At 39.5% G+C, this 27,527-nt stretch overlaps 1 protein-coding gene across 4 annotated transcripts in view; it reads left to right on the forward strand.

Annotated features, from left to right (window-relative positions):
• The window catches only part of INO80D (INO80 complex subunit D), a 46,912-nt gene extending 19,863 nt beyond the window's left edge, over positions 1-27,049 (forward strand). For 2 of the 4 annotated variants that reach the window (XM_084524136.1, XM_084524139.1), the window contains exons 6-13: positions 1,319-1,427; positions 6,674-6,898; positions 8,931-9,040; positions 10,469-10,602; positions 11,983-12,200; positions 12,594-12,751; positions 13,709-14,901; positions 15,412-27,049. In XM_084524136.1, the coding sequence (XP_084380262.1) occupies positions 1,319-1,427; positions 6,674-6,898; positions 8,931-9,040; positions 10,469-10,602; positions 11,983-12,200; positions 12,594-12,751; positions 13,709-14,877 (2,123 nt within the window). In that variant the 3' untranslated portion in view covers positions 14,878-14,901; positions 15,412-27,049. Of the gene's footprint in view, positions 1-1,318; positions 1,428-6,673; positions 6,899-8,930; positions 9,041-10,468; positions 10,603-11,982; positions 12,201-12,593; positions 12,752-13,708; positions 14,902-15,379 lie in introns of all 4 variants that reach the window. The other 2 variants (XM_084524137.1, XM_084524138.1) reach the window with 2 other exon arrangements.
• Positions 27,050-27,527: the final 478 nt, after the last annotated feature.

Here is a 27,527-nt window from a genome sequence, read left to right on the forward strand (position 1 = left end):
AGTTAGGCCAGTTCAGAAAATTTTAGGATTTGTTTAATGATGGAGTAGCACTAGAGATGGCTGCACAGAATCTTTAAAGAGATGCACTCAGTTTTATGTGTACTTGCTATTAGAGGCGTGTTACTGGATATTAATGTAGCTGCAGTCTTCAGTGCTTCATATTACTGAAAAACAGGGATTTTGATATTTCTGATTAGTGTTCGTGTCTAAATGTTGGAGGGGCTCCTGATGAGTGTTTTCAAATGTGTATGTATGTCTCTAACTTGGAAAGTAGGTGACCAAGTACTGATGTGTTTCCCAAACTGAAAGCATCTGACTTCAGAATTGTCACAGAAAGAGATATTTGTTTTATTTTCAGCAAAAATTCTTCTCCTTAATTCTGTCCAAATTGCTGCTCCATTTTCAAGGAGCACACAAGGAAGTGAAAAAGCAATAACGATGGCTTGTAAATGTGGCTACAGGATTTTTATCCCACCAACGGCAAGAGATTGCCAAGAGTATCGTTGGATGTGGGGGAAAGAGAGTAGGAAAAAATGCAAAAGATGATGCTTCAGCTAAAATTTTACACCTGAGAACTTAACAGGAAAGCCAGAAACAGAGTTCAGCTAGTTTGTCTAACAGAGGTTCCTGGTGCATACAATGAGTTGATCCTACTGTATCATCATTCAGCAAAAGCATGCCACTCTGTGTCTATGTTCCTATGTTCACATATCTTTATAGTTTTCTTTTCCTGCTAATATATGCATTTGCAAGCAATTACAAAGACTGAGCAGAGGAACATCCTGCGTAGCTCCTTATCTCTCTTTGTCCATGCTGCTCTGTCTTAGTTTTCCTATTCTCCAAGTGTTTTGGCACTGAGCAGTGGTCAGAATATAAACAGAAGTGGAATTGACCTATTTAGATCATATAGCGTTAAAAATTACCAGGCTGTCAGTTCTTTGTGGCAGGGACTTCTCTCTTACCTCATCTCTAAAGATTCCATGTGCTTGCTACAGAAGCTGTAATATTTTCTGTAGGCAAGAAAGCTAGTGATTTTGCTTTCACTGCTTATGGCCAAAAAGAATTTTAAAAGGAAAACTTAAATTTGGAAAAAATATTAAAAAAAAAAAATAATAAAAAAATAGTGCATGCCATTTGCATACCACAATGAAGCTGCTACAATAACTTTCCAGTGTAATTGATGAAGTTATATGTTAAATGAAGCATAATTCTGTTTGCAACTATACTACACATCTGTCCTTTATGCCATAGGTTGCTCAGAATGTTGTGTGAGGTGGATATGCTTTTCATTCAGCTTTCATGTTTTCAATTCTCTTAGGGCTGGATTGGTCTGAAGACAGTGGAGAAGAGTTCGAGGATTCAGAGCAAACCTCCCCTTACCAGGTCGCATGGTCTATCCGAGAAAGCCTCGGCTATGAAAGACATGAGTGAGTATGATTCTTCAGTATTCATGTTGGCCTTGATGCAGTAAATCATGAAAATGTGAGCTTTACTGTGTGTGGAGGCACTGGCCCCTAAGCACCCGTTTAAGTCCTTTGCTGAGACAAAGGATTGTTTGAATCATTTATTTGTAAGAGCTGCAAAACAGCTTTCCATCTTCAGTCCCAGCTTTCACCTAACTTAGAGACCTTTGTGCAGTCTGCTATTAGGATACACCAGGAAAAAATTTCAAGGTTATTTGCCTAAATTTAATTGAGTGTATTGAAGTTTATTCATGAACTTGTGTTCCTTGCTGAGTAGAGATGTTTCCTGAATTGTAACTAAGTGGGGGGAATTGTGCTTGGTTTGTAGTAAACCTGCTGTATTTTACTTATTACTCCTTATGGTAATTGGGTAGGATATTTGCTTTAATGTGTCTTTTTTTTTTAAAGGGCATAGTATTTCTTTTATTAATTAATAAGTGTTGAATAAACCTTTGTCAAATATTTCGGAGCACTGCAAGGAAGTGATGTGACTGAAGGGATAAACAGAGCAAGTATTAGCAGCTGATGTGGAAAGACTTGCAGTGTTATAATTATTCTGATAAACCATGAGACTTACACCAGGATATGATAATACATGTCTCTAACTTTGCACCTTTAAATTTACATTAATAAAGCAAATCATCCTGAGCATGGTATTGTAAAGAAACTGATAACGAAAGGTAATGGGGATCTCAGTAAGGTTTGACTGTGGTTTCTATAACAGGGTTCTCTTTCCCTGTGTAAATGGACTTTCTGATAGTACATCTCTCTTCCATTTGTTTAGTCTTTAAATATCACAGTTAAGTAACATTTAACATCATTATTCTCATGATTAACTGGAAATCCTGAAACTCACCAGAACTTCTAGCCATCTCTAAAGATTGTCCACAAGGTGAACAAGAGAGCTGTATCTCAGTTAACAAGACAGGTACCAAGATAGTAAGTACTGAGAGCCTTTAGCGAATCAAAGCTTAGTAGCAGGGTGTAGATTTTTAACTTTTCTTCTTTAGAAGAAAGGATTTCTGCAGTTATGAAAAACCACTGGTTTTAGGGAATCAGTAGTCAGAGAGTGAACTCCTACAAACATTATTTGTACTTAAAAGGTAACTTCTGAACCAAAATGTTTTGGGGAAACATGAACAAAATTTCAGTTCATCTTTTAAATCACAGATAATTTTCAAAGCAGATATATCTATCAAATGACTCTTTTCTCTTTGACATTTGATCTGGTTCTTCCACAGATCCCTCTTTTTTCATCAACTTCTAAAGGTCATCTGTGTGTGTTTTGTCTTCTATTTGTCTTAACTTCCTTTGAATTATTCCTTGTTTTCACACACTGATACCTTGTCTTGACATTTTCTGTTCTATTCTATCATTTTATGCATTTCAATTAAACACTTTGTTAACTGATCACGATGGATACATTTTTGTATAGTACTAGCTGCTTTTGTGCTTCAATCAGTCTGCCCAGTATTAGCTCTTCAGCAGCTTTCCTAGTTTTGTTTATGAATAAACACAGACGTGTTCACTTGATGCTAGCCTTTTAAAACTTTTATTTCTATTCTACAAGCTTATGTAGAGGATGTTATTACCTGCAATGTTTTACTTCGACATTTTTGCACTATAGTCTGTCCGCTGCTGAAGATGAATTAGTTCAAACTATTTCTTTGGATATTTACTTACTGTTTTCCATAGCAAAGCTGGTTAAAAGATAGTTGCTTTTTCATTTGTGTCTTCTCTTGTGGTCCTTTTCCATTTGACTCCGTGGAAGATAGCAGGAAGGATGCTTCTCAGAGCAGATTAGAAGAAGAAAGCGAACAGCTCATTTCTGCATTATTGGACAGGGTGTTTTCAGCATTTTTGGTTGGGTGATAAAGGACAGAATCCTCTGACTTCTTGTTGGACTTCTTATGAGATACTGTAGTGGCTCCTAAACTCTCAGAAAATCCCCAGATTGGTTTAAAATTAATGCTTAAACAGGAATACGTTTTGAGTACGCTTGCCTTCTGGCCCTTTTAATCTATAAAATTCATGCTGTTGCCATCATCTGTGGAAACACAGGCCAAACGCTTGCTTTCACTCTTCTTGCCTTCAATATTTTATTTTTTAAAAAGGGTTCCTTGGAGGCATGCGCGGGCGTTTCAGTGGGAGTGACGGCGCGAGGCTGGCTGCAGGCAGCGGGCTGGCGGGGACACTGGCATCAGTGGGGGAATGAGACTTGTTCCCTGCAGCCAGAGAGGAGGGTGCCCCCCAGGTGATTCCAGCACAGGGTCTTATAGCTCAGAAAGTACTGGAAAACAAACAGCTTTAAAGGAAAGCCTGCTCTCCTGCTCCCCTGACGGCGCTGTCACCATGCCTGCCTGCTCGCTCTACCCTTTTGCTGCGTTGCGCTGCCTTTGTTTTCTTCATGAAGTCAGCAAGAATTCCCTTGATGTTTACACGTGACAGCCTTAAAGGGAAGGGTTGTGAAGAAGCTTTTTGGATTATTTATCAGATCATTTGCATGCATTTTGAGTTTTCTTTTAAAAAATGAAATGCCACACGTTAAATTGTACTTCAAAAATCATATATGCCCCTTAAGAGAATAGGCTAAATAGAAGTTGGTAAACTTGTTTATAAACAGACGGCAGTAAAAAGTATCTTTCGGTTTCAATACTTGCCTAGGACAAAAAAAAAAAAAGTGTCATTGTGCTATTTTTAGGTCTCTTTGAACCTGCAAATAAATATGTTTTGGTTAACCTAACTGGCCTGGAAACAAAATTCAGAATAGACTTCTAGAAGCTGTTAGCCTTGAAATAAATCCTTGTTTGTTGCAAGCACGATTTTTTTCTGTCTTGCAAATATATCTTAATCTTGCTTTTTAAAATGATCTCATAAATTTCAGTTCAAAATGCATTAAAATACCATGACTTCTGTCCATTTCAATGAGAGGCAGGTCAGAGGTCTCAAATTTGCATTGAAAAACACTTTTCCCTCAAAAAATGAAACACTTTTTTTCCTAAGGAATATTCCTTTCTTCATTACAAATTAACTTTTATAACCATATTTTAAATTAATATGTCTGCAAAGTTCTTTAAGTAATTTGTCCCAGAGCAGATAGCAAAACATTTAAGACCCTAGACCTATCTATGTGTAACTGACCCCGTCCATATTTTTGCTTTCTTTTAATACATTAAAAGAAGGAAAAACTTTATAAATAGTACATAATTAAACTTTTCAAATCAGGCTGTGGGTTTTTGATGATGTTGTTTTCCCAGTAGGCGTTTTTTCCTAAGAGAGCTTAAAAGTGTATTTTCTTCTTCAATATTTTAAATATTGCATACATTAAACACTTTTAACAGGTTATGTTTACTGCTTAGCATTTTATTCCAGAGGTTAATTACTTGCAATTTGCATTTCTTGAAAATAATCTGTAATCTATTTTAACAGGCAAAATGTATAGTTGGCTTTACATAAAACTTTAAAAAAATGTGTGTTTATGCCCAGGCAGTGTTTGCTCATGTGGAGTTTTTGTGGCCAGTCTTTTTTAAATAGATTCTTAAATTTAGCCTGCATGTGTATGGAATAAGATTTTCCACAAAGGAAAGTAGGTCTTACTCATATTGCCTTTCAGGGACAGCTGTTTTGTCTGCTTTTCTGGATCTTAGTTTATTTGCTAAATATCGCAGCTGGTATTTTGCATCCTTCTGCTATCAGCCAGTTGTGGTCTGCCTTGCCGTGTGCAGGTTTGGATGTCACTTGACTCAGTCACACCAGCCAAGCCCTGCAGTATGAACCTTAGGAGGATTGGATTTGTTTCATTTGTTTGGATTTGTTTTCTCGCCCCTGCCCTCCAATTGTTTTACAGATGGGAAAGTTAGTAAAACGTTCCTCATTTCTATAAGAAAAAACTTAAAGGAAGAACTGAACAAAGTCTGCCTCACTTAGCCTCAGCTCACTCCGTTGCTCTGGGAACAAGAGCATCCTTCTGCAAACGAGTGCTTGGTGTGTAGGACTGCTTGGCAGCTTCAGGGACCCTGCTGTTTTAACAAGTCCCAGTGATAATTTCATTCTTTTTGCTGATTTTTTTTTTCTTTCTTTTTTTTTTTTTTTTTTATGAACATGTTGACATGGTTTTGATAGCCTTGTTGATATGTGCCTGGACATTCAGAAAGCCAAGATAAATGGGAAAGGCTTTCTGAAGCAAACAAAGAGTGGGACCAGTCCTCCTTCTGATCATTGCTTAGCACTGGTCTGATTTTTTCCTCAGTAACTTTGGAATTAAACATTAATTAGTTCTCTGTGGCTGTAGGATAACTCAAGTTTAACCTTGGAGCAAGGGGAAAGCTACATCAACTGTCTTAAAATCTCCTTAGAGAGTAGTCATTGGTACTTAAATCACTCTCCCCCCACTTTTTTTTTTTTTAACTGTCTCAGAAACAGTTTGGTGGAATTATGGGGACTTTGGTCCCGTTTGGGTGTTGTCCCCTACATCATTTTTGCAGTTGACTGTAATGGGACTGGGATATCAGTCCAGGTTCATTTGACTATGAAAGTTGCAGGGCTGAGTTTGATAAAATCGAGAGATGCTTTCTGAACACTTCTTAAGAAGAAGGCTGAAGTAACTCCATTACAGCTGTGGGCATGTCATTGGTATATATCTAGTGTGAGAAGGAGTGAGCATGTAGAGCCTCATGCTGGCTGTATGAGTGTATTTTGGTTTAGAAGGGAAAACACTGCCTGGCAAAGTAAGAGGAATTGGAAAAGGTAAAGGTCAGCAGTTTTGGTACTTGTTAGAATTTGACTATCATCTCCACATGACCTTTCTTCAATAAATTTCCACTACATAGTTCCCCACCCTTATCTTCTCCATTAATTGCACTTTGATTTAAGAGTTTGTCTCATTTGCTGAGACATTTACAGTAAATAAAGGTTAACAGTATAGATTTTTTTTTTGAACAGCAGGCTCCAGACATTTAAATGTGTCAGACTTGATGATAAATTGATGTAATCTCTAATAATGACATACTAAGAAGGGTAAGTACCTTTAGAATTCAAAAAGGATCTTGCTCTTACCCTTTCTCAAGCATCCCTGCTTCATACCAGCCTGTGCATGTCTGTGGGACTAGAAGATGGACACCAACTTAAAGTTCTATTAAACTGACAGATCAACTTCCTTTAAAAAAAAAAAAATACTTAAAGCCCACCTGTTTTTATTTCCCCTCCTCCAGGTCCAATGATGACAATGCAGATGACAGGAGTTCCAGGGTGACCAGACTTTGCACTTACTTTCAGCAGAAATACAAGCACCTCTGCCGCCTGGAGCGGGCAGAATCCCGTCAGAAGAAATGCCGGCACACACTCCGGAAAGCCTTGCTGCAGGCGGCCAGCAGAGAGCCGGAGCGTGCTGGGCAACTGATACAAGAGCTCCGGAGAGCGACCTGTGCTCGTACCAGGTTAGACCTTCCTGTGTGACTGCAGTAAGCCAGGGTCAGGGCAAGACGAAGATGGGCAGAGTATCTAGCAGCTGAAATGCTGAACTGTGAAACTGGTAGGCATGCACAAGGAAGAACAGCCATGGCATATAAATGCCTGCCTGCAGGGTAAAATAAACATGGCATACAGTATTTTCCATGCAGACAGGCATTTTTCAGCTTTTTGTTCTAAAATGTGGATTGTTTGTTCAGTTGTAGCTGGGCCTGACTTCTGAAATGTCATGAGAGAAGTTAGTGTCCTGCTAAAATTTATTGTTGTTAGTTAATCTATGTATTTTGGCTAGCTACAAATATCTGGTACTTTAATAAGTCCAGTTCTTTAGAGCGTGACCAGTCTGGTTCTTTAGTTCCCTGCTTCAATAGGTTTCTTTTTTCAGACAGCATTTTTTTTTGTGTTTGTTTTGTTTTTTATGAAGTCAATACTTCCTCTTAATTCTCTTCCCAGCAAATCAAACTTAAACTGATGCCTTTTGTTAGATTTAACTCAATCTAACATTAAATGAAACTCGGCAACAAAATAAATATCTTCTAACAACTCTGAAGGTTACCTTCTGTGGGAATTCTTTCTAGATAATGTCAACATCCCTCCAGCTCTCGGTGTACTGAGAGTTGGTTGATTCATATGTGTACAGAGACAGAGTAAGTCTGAACTCTGGTGTTACGTCTTGGGTGCCAGCAGTTTCCTTTGGTTTTCTGGTTTTGCTCTACAGAGTGTGTGACTATGGAGGTGGGGAGAGCTGACATGAGAGGCAGGCAGGGTGCTGAGGGTATATTCTGATCATGGGATGCTCTTGTTGCTGAACAGTGGGCTGTAGTTTGTGGCAGGTGGAGGGTTTATTGCTGGGGAAGTGGAGTGATGCTGGGAGAGCTGCTCAGAGGTGTAATGTAGAGGTACATGACTAGTTTATGAAGATGCATAAAAGTCTACAAACTTAAGATACAGTAAAAACCTCGACATAACTGACAACACTTGCTGGGTTTTTCATTATTAAGGCCTTTTATCTCACAAAATTCAATTGTTCTGGGTAGACTAGCAAAGCCAGGTATGTCTGTCATCACTGCTCTGGTTGAATTAAGTAACTGCAGTCTTTTCAGTTATGAAATGTTTCACAGGGGTAATATTGCTAACTAAAACTTTGCTCGGTCAGAGTGCAGTTGATGACAGTAATGACTGAATGAAAACAGTCAGGCTACAGACAGCTTTTTGTCAACCTAGAAAACAACGTGTACAGAGGGGAAATTCAGCCCTGGAACCGCCAGCTTTATCTACATGAAGGTGACAAATGCCTTGAGAGCAGGCTAACACCAAGCGAGCTGTGTAACGCTTGCAGTACTCATCCACACTGCTGACTGGTTGCCTGCTTGCAGTTCAGGCTCAAAGCACTGAGGCTGTGCTGAACAAACACTCAGCTCCGGGCACCTGCTGGTGGATTGGGCTGTAGCACATTGATGGAGGAGAGCTTTTACCCATGTTGAGCACGCTCAGGCTCTGCCACTCCAGAGCTCAGTCTAAGTTTGTCTGAGCACATGCTTGCATGTAAGCTCTGGGGATGCTCGGCATGTTTTGATTTATGAACAGGCTTGAAAGTGCACTCGACTGCCTGTGTGGGCATACCCAATACATCGTATTCTGAAGGTTGACCTCATTTTAAAGGGTCACCTGTGGTGACACTCACCTACTGCTGTTCTGGGCTCTGTTGCAGGGTGTAGTAGTACTTACATGGTAGCAGCACATAGCACCTCTCATTACAATTAATGCCCCATGAAATAAACAATAATCCTGTTAACTGCATCATACCTTCACCTGTCATCGACATCTATTCTGTATCCCTGTTCAGAATGTGGTAGTAGTGTGCACCCATCTGGATCATGACACACACACACATGTGCTATAAGTTTAGTTCTACTGTGCTACATTCAGTTGAATAGTCATGCTAAATTACCATCTGAGGCTGCGTTTCTGACTTCAAACTCTTTTATGCTTTTGTTTCAGCACAAGCCAAGCGAGGCAGAGGGATGCAGAACCGACAACCTGTAGTGGGACTTCGAAGGGAGAACAGTGCACTAACAAGGCCCTTCCATTCACCAGGCATTGTTTTCAGCGTATCCTCTTAACTAAGTTTGAGAGTTGTATTCAGGAGAGGAATCTGTCCTGTCCTATGCATGAACCCCACAGAAAGGAGGAGGCACACTAGATATGAGGTTTGAGTCTGAAGGCTATAGACAGGCTTGCCTCTTACCTGGAATACTTAAGAATGCTACAGGCTTTGTCTTTTTATAGATGAATACTTGTTGGAGGTTTTTGTTGGAGTAATTCCTTTGGTTTTTGGTATTTTAAGTGACTAGTGCTTATCTGTTCCAGTTGCTATCAGACAGCAGCACCTTTTCAGGTTTTTAGGTTTACAAATGCCTTGTTTTTCTTAGGGGATTTTTGCAGGTCTTAAAAAAAAAAAAAAAAAAAAAAAAAAAAAAAAAAAGTTGTCTGCAGAATAGTTCAAAAACCTCTCTGAGAGAGTATAATGGTGTGCAGCTGCGTTGGGGATTTTCCTTGTGATTTAGAATTCTATTTTATTTCTAAGGTCAAGAGGTCTTGTTTGTGGGTGTATGTAGTGTAGAGAAGTCAAGAATAGTGATTTTTGCATTCATTCCCATTTTGTTCCCTCTGCATTTTCTTCACTAAGAAGAAATGTCCAATTTCCTCTCCTAAAATGAGGAGGCTTTTGGTTCTGGCCCTTCTGTCAAAGTCTGCAATCCAGACTGCCTTCTGCAGGCATTTGCCATTTTCTTTGTCTTTTCTTTTTTGCATTTTAACATTTTAACATTTTCTGAACATACATAGTGATGTTGAGGTTAGAATCAGTCTGAGAACTGTTCCAAGATGGAAAGAATACTTCTAATGTTTGAAAAAACACAATGAAATATCTGTTTGATTTGCTTTAAGACTAGAAACATTTTTACTCCTGCAGGGGATTTTTCTGAAGAAAGTCTCAGCGAGCTTACGTTTAGATTTACTTGACCTTTCTGTCTGATTGCACATCTTTTTTCAGAGTAGCAGGAAGAATCTTGAAACTTCTTTGTCTGTGCTCTAAAGATAAATGCCAAGAATGTACCTCAAAAGATTGAATTAAGAAATAGTCTTTCTTTAATGTTTCAGTAAGGATTGTCATTAGTCTGTAAGGAAATAGTCCTGTTGACTACACTGCTTCAACTGGTACTATTGATCTATTGATTAAGACTCCAGGAAAAGGCTTCTTTTTGCTAAGAACTCATTAGTGAAATAGCTGCTTCCATAAAACTATCTCAATATATAATAAAATCATTAGACATTCTGCATGAATGCAGTTTTTCACTTTAAAAGTTGGGTTTGAGACTTACCTAGCTTTGAACTTGAATAACAAAGTTAAGATACTCATTAAAAATAGCATCTATGGACAGATAGAGTTGAAGGCTCTGATCTTTATCAGATTGATAAATCAAAGGGCGTTTCTCCATCGTTGCCTTGTGTGTTATTCCTGATGCAGAAATGCACAGATATCTTATTGAACCGTTCTCAGCAGCTCTTCTCAAGTTGCACAGCCAAGTTTGCAGATGGTCAACAGTGCTCTGTGCCAGTTTTTGACATTACACATCAGACACCTCTGTGTGAAGAACATGCCAAAAAAATGGTAAGAACAAAGCCAAAAATGTAATTATTTCTTTGTATTGGGTGACCTCTTGCCTGACAGACTGCAAGTTTACAAACTTAAGAGTTCATTCCTTTTTATTTTTATTTTTTAAGAGGATAAGACATTCCCAATTAGTGTAAAGTATGCTGTAAAAATCTTTTATATACTTTTGTTGATATAATAAAGTCCACATGAGAATATCCTTCACTGAAAGATATTTGACTCCTCTTCTGAATCAAGAAATAAGAAATCTTTGTGAGAGATCCTGTGGTCATTTTTTTGGGGCTAATTCCTGGCTATTGGATCTGAATGTAGCATGAGTGTATTATGGTCAGAGCATTTCTTCTCAAGCAACATTACTATACAGGGCCCAAAATACTTTCTAGAGGAAGTGTAGATAACAATTACAAGAATAAAGATAATGGTTTTGCTTCTTCATTTACCATTTGGCAACTAAAAAAGTTGTCTTTGATCCCCTTCAGGGATCTGTGCATCCCAGAGGAAAAGTAATGGCCTACAGCAAGTTGAGAGATTACACAAATTAAGATGATGTCCTCTACTCACCTTTTATGCTCTCAGTCTTCCAGAACAAAACTTTTCAGATAATTCGCACACACACACCTTGCCTTTTCTTCAAGGCAGTAAGCATAAAACTGCCCTTTTTGTTTGTTCTGTTTTTGGATTGCATTTTTTTTTTTTGTTGATGATGGTTTTTGTCTGCTAATCTCCAATAATTGTGAATTATTGAGTTTTCTGGGTTAAAACGTGAGGGCTTCTGCTGCACAGAAAGGTTTGTGTAGGCTGGTTCCCCCTCTCCCAGGCGATCTTTATTGTGTCTCTCAAGGTTTACTTCTGCAGCAGATAAAATCCTCTGCCATCCCCAGTATAACGGCAACTGAAAATTAATGTTGTTTTGTTTCATTCTGTAATTGGCCAGTGGGTTGCTCTTCAGAAGCAATGAGGCTTCAGTTGCTTACCCACACCCTTTACAAGTCCCTAGCCCTAGTGTGGTGTCCCTCTTTTATGGCAGTGGGTGCTTGAGGATGGTGGCTTCAGCTGCTATGCACTATACCCATTATTGCCACCTCATCACAGGAATGCACCCAAAGGTTACAGTTTTTGCACTGATTTGGTTAGGGTTTGCTATGATGATTTTATTAAGTGACGTTACACACTGTTGACCATACCTCATGTTTTGGTCTGTGTGATTTTTGCCATTGGGATCAGTGAGGAAGGAAACAGTTTATTTTGTGTATCTTGCCTGGGTGTAACTTAGCAATCTCTCTTGCATTATGTGTAAATATATGTGGAATGACCAGGGGCAAGGAAAGTAATATTTGTTCTTAATTTTCTCCTGTTGCTATTGTTTTATTCCCAAAGGACAATTTCTTGAGAGGGGACAGCTCCCGTAAAGTTCAGCACCAGCAGCAGAGGAAACCCAGGAAAAAAACAAAGCCACCTGCACTTACCAAAAAACATAAGAAGAAGAGAAGGCGAGGCCCACGCCGGCCCCAGAAACCTATTCCTCCTGCAGTGCCCCAAGGGAACCTCACCATGCCCGCCAGTGTCTCACTGCCAGTAGAGATGCCCCACATAAGGTCAGTGGCAGCCCTGCCCCACTCTGCTCACTGCTAGCTTGAAAGCTGTAAAGGAGCATAGAAAGGTGTGATGCTGCTGTGCTGATCAGCATCTGAAGCAGTAAGATGCTTCAGGACTAGAAGCTACATCTCCATGTGACTGTTGAAAAAACCTTAGAGTGGATAATTTTAGATCTGAGCAAATGTTAAATTTGATGGATAAAATGCCTTGCTTCTGATGTCACATCTTGGGTATTTAATCTTTAGGCTAACTGTAAACTTTCTAAAAGCATTTTTTTCTCCATATAATTTTAAAAGAAAAGTATGGGGAAACATCTGTTGGCTGTGCATTTATAATTTTCATTTGGAGGAATCAAAGTTGAGAACGAAGGACTAATGGTACTTTCTGTACAGGAGCCCCTCCACCCCAGAGCTGAGTGCTGATGAGCTGCCTGATGATATCGCCAATGAAATTACAGACATTCCACATGACTTGGAATTGAATCAGGAGGACTTCTCTGATGTCCTGCCACGGCTGCCTGATGACTTGCAAGATTTTGATTTCTTTGAAGGTACCATTTTATTTTACTTTATTCTACGCTAGCACGAACACAGTCTGTGAACTGAAGAAGCAAGTATTTCTGAAACGTACGTTTTGAGGGATTGCTTGCTTTCCCAGAAAGGTAATAACTTCTAGACAAGGGAGAATGCATCTGCCTTATTGTTTGTTTGTGAGCTCTGAAATAAACCAGACTTTAAAAAGGCTGGTGTGTGTAGTTCACTGCTTGCTCTTACAATTACTGCTCTGTAAATCCTAATTGGTTTAGCTTTTTAATAATTCATTTTGCATTTTTATTGCCTGTCAGCCTTGCAGTTTAATCAAGCATATTCACAGTAATGGCATCTTTCTGCCATTGAGTGGGGCTGGAATCACAGTCAATGTTGGCCTTTTATCAAAGGAGAAGAGAGTGAAAATAAAATCTTTAAACACATTTTTGAAACTAGCTTTTGATCAGAACTGTGCATGAATTTCTGGATTCTGAAGTTCAGTACCTATCACAGGTAACAAAGAAATTAGAACAGCCCAGACTTGGGGAATGTGATTTCTTTGCTCTTTTTCAGATCTGATATGACATCAGTGTGTGTTTGACTTGAAATTAACCTAAATTGTACTGATTGTGTACATTTGAGGCTGTGTGGTAAACAGAAGGGACTTTGTGGACTGCTTGTGTTATTGCAGCATTGATTTTTTTAATCTAGTGAGTTCAGGGGGTATCTTGCACTGTAGTATGTGGAAGAGGAAGGGGAGAATTCCACAGGAGACGAAGGTGTAATTTCTAGTTTTTCTTACACTGCTTACCTAGTTAATGCTCGTGAAGGAAACTTTCTCTGTCCTGCAAAGCCATTCTGGAAGCTTATCATACACTGCAGCTCTATACTGAGCTCTCTGTACCTTTGCATCCTTAGAGTACCACTGTAGGGCTTACCTGAGATAAGTGTTCTAATTTCTGGTTGCCCTGTTTCTGCAGGTAAAAATGGAGATCTCCTTCCGACTACAGAAGAGGCTGAAGAACTGGAACGGGCCCTACAGGCTGTAACTTCTCTTGAGTGCCTGAGTACCATTGGAGTACTTACACAGACAGATGGTGTGCCAGTACAGGAGCTGTCAGATAGAGGGATAGGGGTATTCTCTACAGGTGCTGGAGCTCCAGGAATGCAGTCTTTGAGTCGAGAGGTTAACACGGATCTGGGGGAGCTGTTGAATGGGCGTATAGTACACGATAATTTCTCCGGTCTGGAGCTGGATGAGAACTTGCTCCGTTCTGCTACCTTGTCCAACCCACCTACGCCCCTGGCAGGGCAGATCCAGGGGCAATTCTCAGCCCCAGCCAACGTCGGCCTTACTTCTGCCACTCTGATAAGCCAGAGTGGCCTTGGGGAGAGAGCCTTCCCAGGACAGTTTCATGGACTTCATGATGGCAGCCATGCCTCCCAGAGGCCCCACCCTGCCCAGCTGCTGAGCAAGGCAGATGACCTGATCACCTCACGACAGCAATACAGCAGTGACCATTCACACTCCTCACCCCATGGAAGCCATTATGATAGCGAGCATGTGCCGTCTCCCTACAGTGACCATATCACATCCCCTCACACCACATCCTTTCCTGGTGATAACCTGGCAGCTACCTTCTCAGCAGAGATGCCCATGATGGCACAGCACTTGCTCCCAACTCAGCTGGATGTGCCACTTAGCGGGGTGGTCAACCCCAGAACTCACTGGGGAAATCTTCCTGTCAATCTTGGGGACCCCTCTCCGTTTAGCAACCTTCTTGGTGCAGATGGACACCTCCTGTCCACCTCCCTGTCCACACCACCTACCACCTCGCACTCAGAGACCACACAGCCTGCCTTCGCCACTGTGACCCCCAACAGCTCCAGTGTGCTCCCGGGGTTACCGCAGACCAGTTTCAGTGGCATGGGTCCTGCCTCCGCTGAACTCATGGCCTCCACCTCCCCCAAGCAACAGCTCCCTCAGTTCAGCGCAGCCTTTGGGCACCAGCTGAGCTCCCACAGTGGCATCCCCAAGGACCTGCAGCCCAGCCACAGCTCCATAGCTCCTCCCACGGGCTTCGCAGTGACCGGTGCCACCGCTACCAGTACCAATAACGCATCCGCGCCCTTCACCACCTCCAACTGAGCTTGTCTGCCTGGCTATGTGCAGGTAGATGGGGGACCTGTGTTTTCTATCTTTCCTTTCTCCTTTCTTCCTTTTCTTTATTTTTTCTGTCCTCTCTTTTTTTTTTCTTTTTTTTTTTTTTTTCTTAAGATGGGGTTAAGAAGAAAACCCCTGCTTCAGTACTGACCAGGGTTAGCCCCCTGTGAACCTTGCTGTAGCGTTCACATGTGCTTGTTATGCACCGGTGCTCATTTATTGCAGGCAGGTTCACCGTTCCCCAATAATTCCTTAAGGATACAGCACAGTTACTGGATGTAATTGATCTTAGCAGTAAGACCTAGAAATGGGAAGATACCTCAGATTACTGATGCATGTTACTGTTTCCTAGGGTTCGGATCAGTGCTTGCCATCCCCTTAGCATCTGCTAGAAAGTTTTCCTGTGGGCAGAAGTCTTGATTTTTATTTTGATTTTGATTTTTTGATTTTTTCTCTTTTTTTTTTTTTTTTTTTTTTTTTTTTTAAGAAAAGAAAAACCACAACTTTTTTTTTCCAAAGGTAGCATCTGGCATTGAAAACTTGGCTGCACACATTGATTTGAGAATGGTGCACTGAAGTCCTAAAACAAGACCATGGTTCCGGGATGAGTTTGGCAGTTTCTTAAAATAGTGTCTTGACCTCCTCCGTGTGTGTGTGTGTGTGTGTTTGGGGTGCAGGGAGCAGCAGTTCCTTTTCTTTTGGTGAAGAAGTGGGTGTTATTCCCTTCCAGAACTGGTCACTGTTCTTACTGCATGCTGACTTTTGTTTTTTATGATGATGATTTTTAATTCATCGAGCAGCAAGGGGACCAATTGACTGGTTGCCCAGAAATCTGAAGGCTGATGTCAAAGTTAGCCCAGGGAAAAAGAAAAGAGGAAAAAAAAAAAAAAAAAAAAGAAAACCAGAAAGATTTAAACAGAATCATGGTACAGTGAGGATTCCTGTGCAGAAATTCCCTCCCTTGCTGAATTACTGTGGCCTTGTAGCATTGATGATTTGCCTTTTCAAGTGTGGCTTTGTCCCAGACTCTTTGTCTGACAGGCTGACAGGTATTTCCCAGCTGAAACTGGAAGAATTTGGTTGGTATTCTGCCCATCCACACAAGTTTAGTTCAGACCCTTTGGTAAGTTCCAAATGGATGCATTTCTCAAATTATTACTAGCTACTGAAACTTCCTTGGTTAGCTTTTTTTCCCCTGGGAGCCATATAGTTTTTGAGACACTTGTGGGATGTGATGCTCTGTATGTGAAGCTGAATGTATGTAAGGAACTAGCAGGTACCTATCAGTAGTCATGGCTAACCAAAAGAGAAATCTCTAAAGCAAAATAGGGAGATAAGAATTCCTCTTGTCTGCAGGACAGCTCTGCTTTTACTGCCTACCTGCCGAAGATAGTATTAAGACTCTTTGGTAGCAATTTCAGTTCTTAAAGAATGGAGTCCACTAGCTTTTAGATTTATTTTATTAATCCGAGGGATAACAGCAATATAAATCCTGAGGTGTTCGCTTGTATCTCTTTATCAGGAAGTGAGAAAAGGAATTTGCTTGTGACTTTATAGGGCTCAAACTTGCTACTGTACTCTGACTTGGACTGTAAAAGTAACTTGTTTAATTAGTGTAAGTCTCTACTCTTCTTCTTGGTTTGTTTCTGAGATGCAGATGAGAGAATAGAAAAATCCACATTTCAGTCTCTGACTGTAGAAGACATTTCCTTCTACCTTACAATAAAACATCCTACCTGCATGTATCCTAGTCTAATCCAGGAAATGGAGATACCAAGCACATGTTATAGGGAGGCCAAGTACATTGTTAGAGCAAGGGATCATTGAACTAAGTTTAATTAGTATAGAAATTCATTTTTTAGCAGTCAGACCCATACCAAAATCTCTGACCCAAACCTCTCCTTTCGTCTTGTTAAGGAATGGAGTTTAAATGGGACAGGTCTTGTCTTTTTACTATCATAGCAATCATACTATCCCATTTCTTGAAAGATCTGTCCTCCTTAAACATAAAGGAGTATGGATGATGCGTATGTCCTGTCTGAAATTGCAAGTGTATGTGGGTGGAGGAAACAAAAATGATTTTGATGCTTCTGTTGTTATGAAGTCCTTATTTCATACTTGGTAAAATAGATCTTAATAATATAAGCCAAATATTTTTAAGTGGTGATTTAAATATGTTTGTAACATTTAAATGTTTTTAAATCATGTAAAAAGTTGAATTGAAGCCTATGAATTCCTGCTTGTGATTGTCCTGCTGATTGAGGAATGCCCAGTGGTATTGTGAAATGAGGCAAATCTGACAAGGCATTTATTTATTTTTGTATTATGTTCCCCACACTTTGTTGAGGAGACAACTGTTTGATTTGCAAATGATTTTCCTTGTGTCCATATACCTTCTTCAATGTGTTCTGGATGACTGACTGAAAAAGAGTGGAGAACTAGTATACCAAATGGTTAATTCTTTAATCTGCTTGTGTATTCATGTCATTTTAGAGGATGTTAATTTCTTAAATTGGTTTCAGGACTTTGAAATGATTCTTGTGCCCATCAAACTCTCCAATGAAGCTGCAGCTCATGCAGATTAATTTGCCCCGCATTACATTTCTCTTTCTTAGCAGGTGCTGGGTGGGAAGGAAGGAGAGGAACCTAAAGTCAAGTTCTGCTTGCTGACATTGGTATAAATTTCCAAGTTGCTCTTTGGTTTAAGGTCACTGTGTTTATACTGTTGTAACTCAGAACAGAATCCAGCTCCTAACCTAAGCATTGATTTAGTCAGGAAATTTTAAAAGTTGTCAAAGCTACATGGGTTCATAATTCCCATTTGAAATCAATGGCCATTATGTACCTGTATTCCTTTAAGGCAGCCTAGGATATCAACTGTCTTCCCCCACTTAGACTTCAGTTTTGTATATCCTTAGATGTCTTTTCCCTGAAAAGTGACTACGTAACATTTTTCAATGAGCAAACTAAGTTTGCAATAAAGCTGCACTATTAAAAATAAATTTCTGTTTGTATACATTTGAAATAGGAATCCCTCTGTCCGGTCTGATACAGAATTCTGAAGTGGGCCACCACTCTTGCCTTTGCCTGGTTCACCTCCCATTTTGTCACTGCCACCAGTATGGCCTACCAAGCCATTAGGGGTTTTGATCTTAGGTTTACAGGATGAATCCTGCAGGTGGGCTTCTACACCAACACAACTCACTGAGTTCAGTGAATCAGCATCTTACCGTTGGGTATGAGAGACCCAATTTGAGAGTTTGTGCAGCCAGAGATGTTTCACACCTCTTCCTCTGGGACACACTGCAGGTCTCGTTAAAGTAGTCCTTAAGGCTGCTATTTAAGTGGTTCCCTAACAGAGTCCATGCTCTCTTGCAGAGGTTTTTGAACATCATCTCCTCGTACAGCAATTAGCACTCTAATCACCCTTTCACCAAAGAGTCAGTGTAGCAATTTCAGTCCATTCATTTGAGATGGTCAATATCTATTTCGTCCTTTACATGTTAACAAATTGAATAAAGCTAGTTTAACTTAAAAGTTAATTTCCTTACATAAGATTTCAGTTTTAAAGACTAGAAGGGGAGGGGCGGGGGGGGAAGAGGCCTAGAAAAAAATATCAGTAAGATTAGTTTTGGTTAATAGCAGCACCTCAATTAGTCTCTGTACAAAAGTGTAAGTACTGACAGAATGACATGTAATGGTGTATGGAGGCTGGTCAGAAGCAGCCTCATGCTTACCTGGTGTCTAAGACATTGTTAGACATGCTTTGATGTTTCCTTTCACTTAGGGAGATTTCATGCCAACTTTGAGGGGAGCTGTATGTACTTTGATACCTCAAGGTTGATTTGTTCTTGGGACTTGTAATTGCTGTGATGCAAGAAGATGGAAAAGATGCATTGTGTTGTCCTCTCCTGCCTTCCAGTCCCCCTCAGGTTCTTGCTTAGTTCTCTTGTTGGTAGCAAGCTTCTCTGTATCTTTGGGCAGAGAAGTTAGTGAAACATTTATGCTGATAATGCTGAGGGGTAGTACAGGTGTAGGTCTGCCTCTTGACCTGCGGAGAAGACTGCGACAGCTAGATGTCCCACTTCACCCAGCAGGCTAGCGAATGAGCAATCATACCTCTCAGTTGCAGACATTGAAAAATGCCTTGAAGGTTACAGCCTGTTAGGTAAAAATCAGAGATGGTGTCACAAATACAAATGCGAGGAAAAAGATATTAACAGCCATCCATAACTGGAAAGGGAAGCCAAGGGAAGTTGCTGCTTTTTTTTTTTGAAGAGGGAGGAGCTGTTAGTTCAGAAATTTGGAAGCCCTGGTGTGAGCTGTTACGTACAGTCTGATGCAGCTGGCTCCAGGACACGGCCGAGGCAAAGGGCCTGCAGCTGAACATGCAGACTGGTAGCCAAATTCCCTTTGGAGCTTCAGTTTGCTGTAACCACATCTAAATGCAGTCTAGAATTGAATTGGCTTGCCAGGGTCTCAAGAAGAAGTAAAATAAACCCTGTGAAAGTGTCTTCACTGAGAAGTTGGCCCTAGTGGTTAAAAGGATGTGCTGTTGGTCCACATCCAAAGCCCCAGCTACTCCCCCCACTGCAGCAGCATGGCTGTTGCATTTCCCTTAGGCCTCAGCAGCGCTGATGAGCACCAGCTCAGCAGCAGCAGAGCCAGGTCCTGGTGTCGACTTTTTGCAGACTCTGGAGGGCAGGGACAGTGACAGGAGTTGTTTTCTGACCATTTAACCTGCAGTGAGGCGTTTGTGTGGGTGCCTGGGCAGCTTTCCTGCTGGGATATTTCTCTTTGCTTTTGTATTTTTGCCATTACATGTGAAGGGGAGTCTCCTCCTAGTATAGGTCTTTTGCAAGGCCCTATGGTGATGGAAGTACTAAATGAAGGAATAAGTTCGGGCTAATGCACCAGCCATATCTTTAGGTCTTTCTGGTCTTATCATACGGTTGTTCTGATCTTTTGGGTGACATTTAGTACTGGGGTGTTGTGGGCTGCTCGTCTTATCTCCCATCTCCCCTCTCCCCAGTCCTTTGTTTCCTTCCCCTCTGCATTCTTCACCATTCTTTTTTTTTTATTCTCCCATTCTCAGATACTTCTCCAATATAAGTCATGCCAACCAGTAAGTCTTCTGTGGCTTGGTCTTGAGAGAATGTGACTGTAAAATGAAAAGGAGGAGAGATTCCAGCAATTCATAGCACGCATTTTTGGGTGCTAGAATGACCTGAAATATTTCTCAGAGCAGTGAGTAAGATCTTTTTTCATAACACAGTGAGTGATATGTAATGAATTAGATGCTGAGGTGCCACCTTGATCCCAGGAGTGAACACGTTAGCTGTGAACATGTAGGCATTTTTAGTGAGCATCTACCTTTTCACAGATTCCTATTGTTTTGTGAAGTGCATCAGCAGAAAATAATGAAGAAAAATTTTAGGTTATTCTTTTTAATAACCTGCATGAAGAAGTCCAACTAAAAGTAAGGACAGTTGGTGGCGAAAAAAATCTACATTTGTGTTTACTATGCTTAAACCTGGACTTTAGGTGAGGTCATGGTCATGAGAGACCTTAGTTCCATCAGCTATATTTTGTTTTTGTCTTTACAACTAGACAATAATGTTGTTGGAAAAGAAAAGTTTGGGGAAGAAAGAGGAATTGCAGAAGTGTCTTGGAACAATTTTCTCACTCATGTCTTCAGCCACTTCTTAAAAAAAAAAAAAAAAGGGAAAAAAAAAACACAAAAACAATGACTTGGTCTTGGGAGCTTTTTGCTTTTCTGTTCTGCTACTTGTCTCATGCTTGTTGAGTTCTTTGCTTTTCCTTGTTTTATTCTGCTTCCACATACTTGTTCTCCGGCTACTTTGGAATAAGGTGACATAGTGGAAGCATGAGAGAAGACATTGGGTTTGGCTGTAGATGGACATCAGTAGTTGGAGGCATCTTTCTTTTTCCGTCTCCTTAAAGTAAGTGTTGGCACCTTTTCAGTCTTCCCTGGCTCACAGAATTCAGTTTGGAAGTGAACAGGATGAAATTCAGGCTTTTGACCTTAAAACTGTACATAGTTGATGTAGAAAAATGCATTCTTCATACTCCTTTCCCTTGCTAGGCCCCCAAACACACAGTGAGGTATACAGAGTACATGCGTATGAACTTTGTGCGCACGTTGAACTTGGTCCAGCAACGCTATTGTTTTACCCAATTTCTGTCTTTGTCAGCCGGTGCCCACTGAAGTGAACTCTGGGTAGGTGATGTCCCCAGATATCCTCTGGAAAACTTTAACTTTGGTGCAGATTGCTCTAATGTAGCTGACTGCTATGTCATTTGCTTCTACTTTGGAGTGGACTGATTTACCCTGAAATGACTCTAACCTGCGTCTCGAAGCACGTAGTTGGTTCCAGTGAAAACAGATTCATTCTGAAGTGACAGACAGTTCGGTTCTCATGCAAAATACCTACATCCTACCAGAAGGGGTTGAACCAGTTTCTCTGACAGTGATTACCTTCACTGTACAGTTTTGGGTATGTCTCAGGGATTCCTTGTGGAAATAAGGGCAGTTAACAAAAAAAAAAAAAAAGTAAATAGTTTTAAAAGTAAATAATAATTTAAGGTAGAGCGTCATCTAAGTGAGAGCGCAAGAAAGAGAAATCCTTGTTCAGTTTTCTAGTCCAGTGTCTGGCTTAGGGACTCTTTCTCTTCTCGGGGCTCTCATCTCAAGTTCAACATACAAAATCTTTTTCATCACGCTCAGCTTTAAACTTTTTATTTAAAGATACCCTTCCCCGATGAGCTTTCAGAATACTTATTGTAGATTTTAAGAGAAATGGTATATTAATTTATGCTATTAACATCACCTCATAAATTATAAGTTTTATACTAAAGCTGTATTGAGTGTAATGAATTATGTTGCATATGTGTTTTTAATAGCTATAAAATTATATACAAGCTTTTTTGGAAAAACAAACTAGTGAAGCACCTTTTTACACTGGATCTTTGCCGTGTCAAGGTGTACAGCTATTCTTTGCTACCTTGCAGATATCTATATCTATATCTATATATAGATATATATATATAAATAAAATAAAATGGTATCCTGTATCAACAAAGCATAGAACTCTTTTTAACCCTTATATTACTGTTCCTATAACTCTTTTTAAATTTTATTTTGAGTGTTACATTCTGCAATAATTTATCTGTGGTTTGTACCTATGATTAGAAATTTAGTTACAGGGTAAATAGATCAAATTAAAAAAATCCAACTACTGTAGCTGGAAGTTGTGAACCAAGTTTTAAGACCTTTTTTTTTTTTTTTTTTTTTTAATGTATTTATTTCCAGTTAGCTCTGTGAGTTGGAATTTGAAAAGTCAGAACATTAGGAATCTACAGTGTCTTATTCAGGAATTTTCCCCCTCCTTTCCTCACAAAAGGAATTCCCACTGTGACTTATAAATAGAATTAGACTGCTTGTGTGCATGTATGTATTATATATACACACAAAAAATATGCATTGGGGGGGATGTATGTGCGATATGAATGTGTATATTGTATGTAGGTCCTAGTTTTGTATAGAGAGAAGTAGTTGAGAGGTGATGGAATGTATTGTAGAAATGTGATTATTTAGTAGGGGGTTATTATGTCCTCACTGTTGTATAAATAACTCAAACTCTCTACTACATAATCTTCTGTTATAAGGCTAACTCTGATATCATGTCAATTTTACTGTTTTTTAAATGAGTTGCATTGAGCCCTGTTTAAAATGCCATGAAAATACCAAGTTCCCAAAGACAGCCTTTAAATAAAATAAATGGGGGAGGAAAAGGGATGGGGGAATTCAGTGTTATTTTTCAGAAGAAATTCAAATGGGAAGGTCTGTATTTGGTGGGATGGTGTGACAGAGGAATTACTGTATTTTTGCAAATTAATACCCGAATCTCCCACGGTCTGACTTAGAAAATGTGGTCAATCAGTTGTACTTGTGTTTTCAAATTAGGTTGTAAGGGGTACTGTTTATGGACTGATCTCCATTCTGTAAAAGCATCTTGTTTTCAAAGTAGATTCTTTTCTCTCCTGAAGGTCTTTGTGTGTATTGATTTTTGAAAAAAAAAAAAAAAAAAAATTGCTGTTGTGGATTGCAGAGCGATATATACTTACAATCCAGGGAGTTTCACTTGTGCTGTGAAATTCTGAATTTAATTTTGGCCACTTAGCTTTTCTCATAATTGGAGAAGCAAAATTTCTTTATGGGAGTTCTCACTCAAAAACTCATGCTTTTGCTTACTCTTCATACTGTTCATCAGTTACAATATTTAGGCGGGAGAAAACGAAAACCTAATTGTTATTCATTCATACAGTATCACTTCTAGTGATGGTGATCCTGGTGACTTCAAAATCTGTTTAGAAAAACAGAGCTTCCAATATGGCACAGACTTTTTTTTTTTTTTTTTTTTAAAGTTTTTTTTTGAAGTGCAGTTGCAAATTGAACATCAATGTTTTTGTACATCCCCCTCCCTCCCAGTATGTCAATGCCCCCAGACACAGCTCTCCCCCCTGCAATTCCTCTCTTGCGCATGTGCATGTACGAATGAACAGGCAGGGAGGTGGAAGTTGTCAGAGGCCTTTCCTTCTCGTCGTTTGGTGGTATTATGGGAGTTAGCAGCATAAATCTTTATGCCTTTATGGGGAAAAATAGGCCCATTTTTGTGTATACCTGTACAGAGAGATATCTGTATATGAGATATTGGTAGCACTTTGCTGAATGTGGACTTGCCCTCATGATGTACAATAAATACATACGAATGCAATCGATCTAAGTCTATATATACAAGCATACAGATATGTAGATGGAATATATGTAGTATCACACACATTAGTTGTAACATGAATAAGTGTGTGAGCTAAAGAGAGAGACTATCTGTGTAGCCTATGCGTAAGAGGTAAGCACTTGTGCCAAACAAGGTGGTCTTAATTCTTCTGAAGGATTTGGATGACATCCATGATGGGTCTGATCTTGGTCACCATTGGTTTTTTGTTACCTCAGCCCTCAAAGTGTAATTTCCTTGGTACGTTTTTGCTTCTGTTTATATTAATGCGTGTTGAGGCCTCTTGCAATGCCGACCTCTTCTGCTTCGCTGCTTCATTGCCTCTATTCCAGCTCCTCTTTACCCCAGTATCCCTAAAGCTTATCTTGCTGGCAGTAATTGGCTTTAATGGCCCAATCCAGCTCTTCTTATGCATTAGGGAAATTCTCTTGGTGACTGTAGTGGCAGCTGAATTGGGCCCTGAGCGCTTGCTTGATCTTAGGCAGATTTTTCCAGATACTCAATAGTGCTTGACCATGACTGTGATTGATTTGCAGATGAACACCAGCTTTTCTTAGAAAACTGATGCAAAGCTACCTAGCATAGTAAAAGGTTAACCCAGCACCATAATTTAGAGGTGAATACTCAAAACTAGAAAAACAAACCTTCTGAAAAAGATCTTAAATTTTCAGCCCCAGAGAGAAAAGGGAGCTCAGTATGTGTTTCCCGTAAGGAAAGCAGCAATCAGAAGGCAGCCTTGTGCTGTGTTCTGAGCAGTGGTGGTGTCGTCAAACATATCAAGAGAAACACAGCTCATTACATTTTATCATTAAACATTCTAAAATGAGCTGCGGAGTTGACCATTAGTATGCTAGTACTTTGCATCTCATTGTGTATTGAATGATTTTGCTTATGCAAGAAAATTGTGTTAAGTATTTTATTTTCTGTTTTCTGGCTAAATTGGGTTCCCAGATCCTTTGAGCAGAAAGCAGCTGTCAGAAACCTGCTCAGTCACATGTAAGCACTGTTGAAACTCATAGCTAGCTTACGTTTCGGTTTCAATGGAGAGCACTGTTCCAGTTCTGTCATCAAGCCCTTCCTGCATTCCACGCTTTCAGTCTGGGTATGGCACTATTTTTCTTGGCCACGATTCAGCCATGGAATTCTTGTCTTCCTTGCATTTCTATTAGAAAAAGGTAACTGATGTACTGTTCCATCTGAGCTTTCATGCAATCATACATGACAATTTCTATGATACATATGTCTGGGCGTGTGTATGGGTATGTCTGTGTACTGTGTGTGTATAATACATATTTATATGCACACATTTATTACGCTATTTCAGTTTATGTATGTGGAGAACATACTCGTTGGTTCTCTCCTGATATATACTCATGCATACGTATATTAAATATGTATATAGAGTGTAGATGTCCTGCATATACATGTGTATATGTTATGAACCTTGGTTGGCAATTTATTTTTATTTTTATTTTTTTTTTTTTTACTTTTTGCAAGTTGCTGGCCCTTATGAAATATTTTCACTGAGGCTGCATTATATAGAAGAAATGGAGAAATGTGTTATCAAAGTTTTATTTTAAAAAGGAGACTTAATTATCTAAAGCCATTTGTAATTGTCTTTTGAATTTTTACTAGAAGGGTTGTTATTAAAAAAAAGAAGAAAAAAAAAAAAGAAAAAAAAAAGAAAAAGGAAAATAACAAAAACAAGCAGACAAGCCCTTACTTCCACCATCACTTAGATGGATGTAAGAAAGAAATGGAAAAAACAAATTCCCAAGTATTTATTTCCTTCAGGGTTTTCTGAGGCATACTGTAATCACATTCTGCCCCATCTCCCTGTTGTCCAAATATAATTAATGATTCATGGTTTCTTTTACACAGCTTTCCCCATTACTTTTCCCCATTACTTCTTTAATCATTGTTCACCTACTAAATTTAGCAGTACTGATAGCACTAAGGAGATCTTATTTCTTCTGTCCTTTCCAGGAAAAATACCAGTGCATCACTATTGTGTTACATTTTAACATACTTTGTGGAGGATGGATGTTTTTATGAAGATGTCTGTAACAAGTCTTTAACTTATTTAATGTGAGAAGCCTTCATTGGAATCTGTTGGTTGTTTCCAAAGAGTTTCTGCAACTGTTTTTTCACCATCGTACTAAATAGTTGTTCCCTTCTTATTTGATGCCTGAGGTTTTAGGGTTTGGGTTTTATTGTTGTGTATGTTTTCCTTAATTTGCTTTGTTTTGTTTTTAAATTCCCCAAAATATTTATCTGCAAGTGGAGAAAAACAGATGTCAGAGTCCCAACCAATATCCTTTTTGCAATTAACAGTAAATATCTTTGTCCTAGGTTTAATGAAAGAGAAGGTGGCAAATGGACAGTCTGAAGTGCTTTAGAGGGAATGGAATGGTCACTCTTTTTAAGGCTGTCTCAGAGAAATTTGTGTTTGGTGTCATTTTAAAGGTAGCTTGATCACACTTTGATATCAGAAACAGCCTTGTAACAAAGAGCCTCATACAGTTGTTTGGCCACTAGAGTTAAAAGCATAAAGTTGCAGTGGGAAAGAAAAGGTGAGGCAGTGTAATTGAACCAGTGAATTGTAGCTTGCAAACGTAACTGATTTTGAAGTAACTGCATGGTAGCAAGGATTAGCAGTCTCTTACACCCCTTCCTTGTTCCCTTTCATCCCCGACATGTGTTCAGCATACCGTACATTGGGAAAAATAAACAACTTGCTACAGCAAAGCTAAATCCACCTAGTGACTGCTTAAAGGGAACATACAAACTTGCACGGCTGCATCCCATACTGCGGCGTTAGCTGGAAGACCAGCTAATGGGCACAGAAAGCCCAGTCGTGTTTGCTTCTGTGGACGTGTGCCGCTTTTGGAGAGAGCAGAGCATGGGGGTGTCTGAGGAGAGCGGTCGCTTGGTGCAGTCCCAGCAGCGACAGCAGCTCCTGGCGCTGCTCCTGGTGCCAGAGCGCTTGCCAACAGCACTCCAGGGGCGGGCAGGAGAGCTCCTGTTTGTACCTTCCCTTTAAATAGGAAAAGTTGGCTCATGTGTTCCTCATACTTCTCAATGAATGTACTGTATTACCATTTAAAAAAAAAAAAAAAAAAAAGAAATGATAATAGATTGGTCTCCTTTTGTTATCTGGTCCTTGTTTAATTTGTTTAAGGGTTTTTGTATACAAAAGTTTACATTTTTATGTATATTTTTCTTGTGTAAAAACTGATGTAATATGTGTATAAAACACTGTATGTATTATCTGTATATAGTGTGACAAAATGATTTTCTTTCTTTCTTTTGGATGTATTAATAAATCTTGCTGTGAAGTAGCTGTGTTTTCTATGATGAAACCCTCTTCTCCAAGCCATTTTACTAACTCCCAAGTTGTATGAATATTGCCCAGGCTGAAATCTAATCCATAAACTGTTGTGGGTTTTTTGTTGCTGTTGTTGTATTTTTTTTTTTGAAAAATACCTTAAGTACAACTGTCCTTTGTTTGGTAGCAGTAGAGTCTGATTGTGCTCTGGTTTATTCTATGTTGCTTTTTAATAACATTAGCTAATTAGTTTTGCAAACAAACTGGGGTCTTCAGTCTCACTCCTGATTCTAATTATAGTGCTTTCTAGCTCTGAATTACTGACCCAGGGAGCAAATCCTCTTTTTCTGTTGTCAGATGCAGAGCTGTACTTGAAATATTATTTAAGGGGTATATAAGACAAAATTCTATCACATGATGTTATGTTTTTGAGGACTTTAAAAAATATGTATACACCTCCTTCATTACTGGAACTGGGCAGTTTGGTGCTG

Source organism: Aythya ferina, assembly GCF_964211825.1.
Source record: "Aythya ferina genome assembly, chromosome: 6".
Lineage (NCBI taxonomy): Eukaryota > Metazoa > Chordata > Aves > Anseriformes > Anatidae > Aythya > Aythya ferina.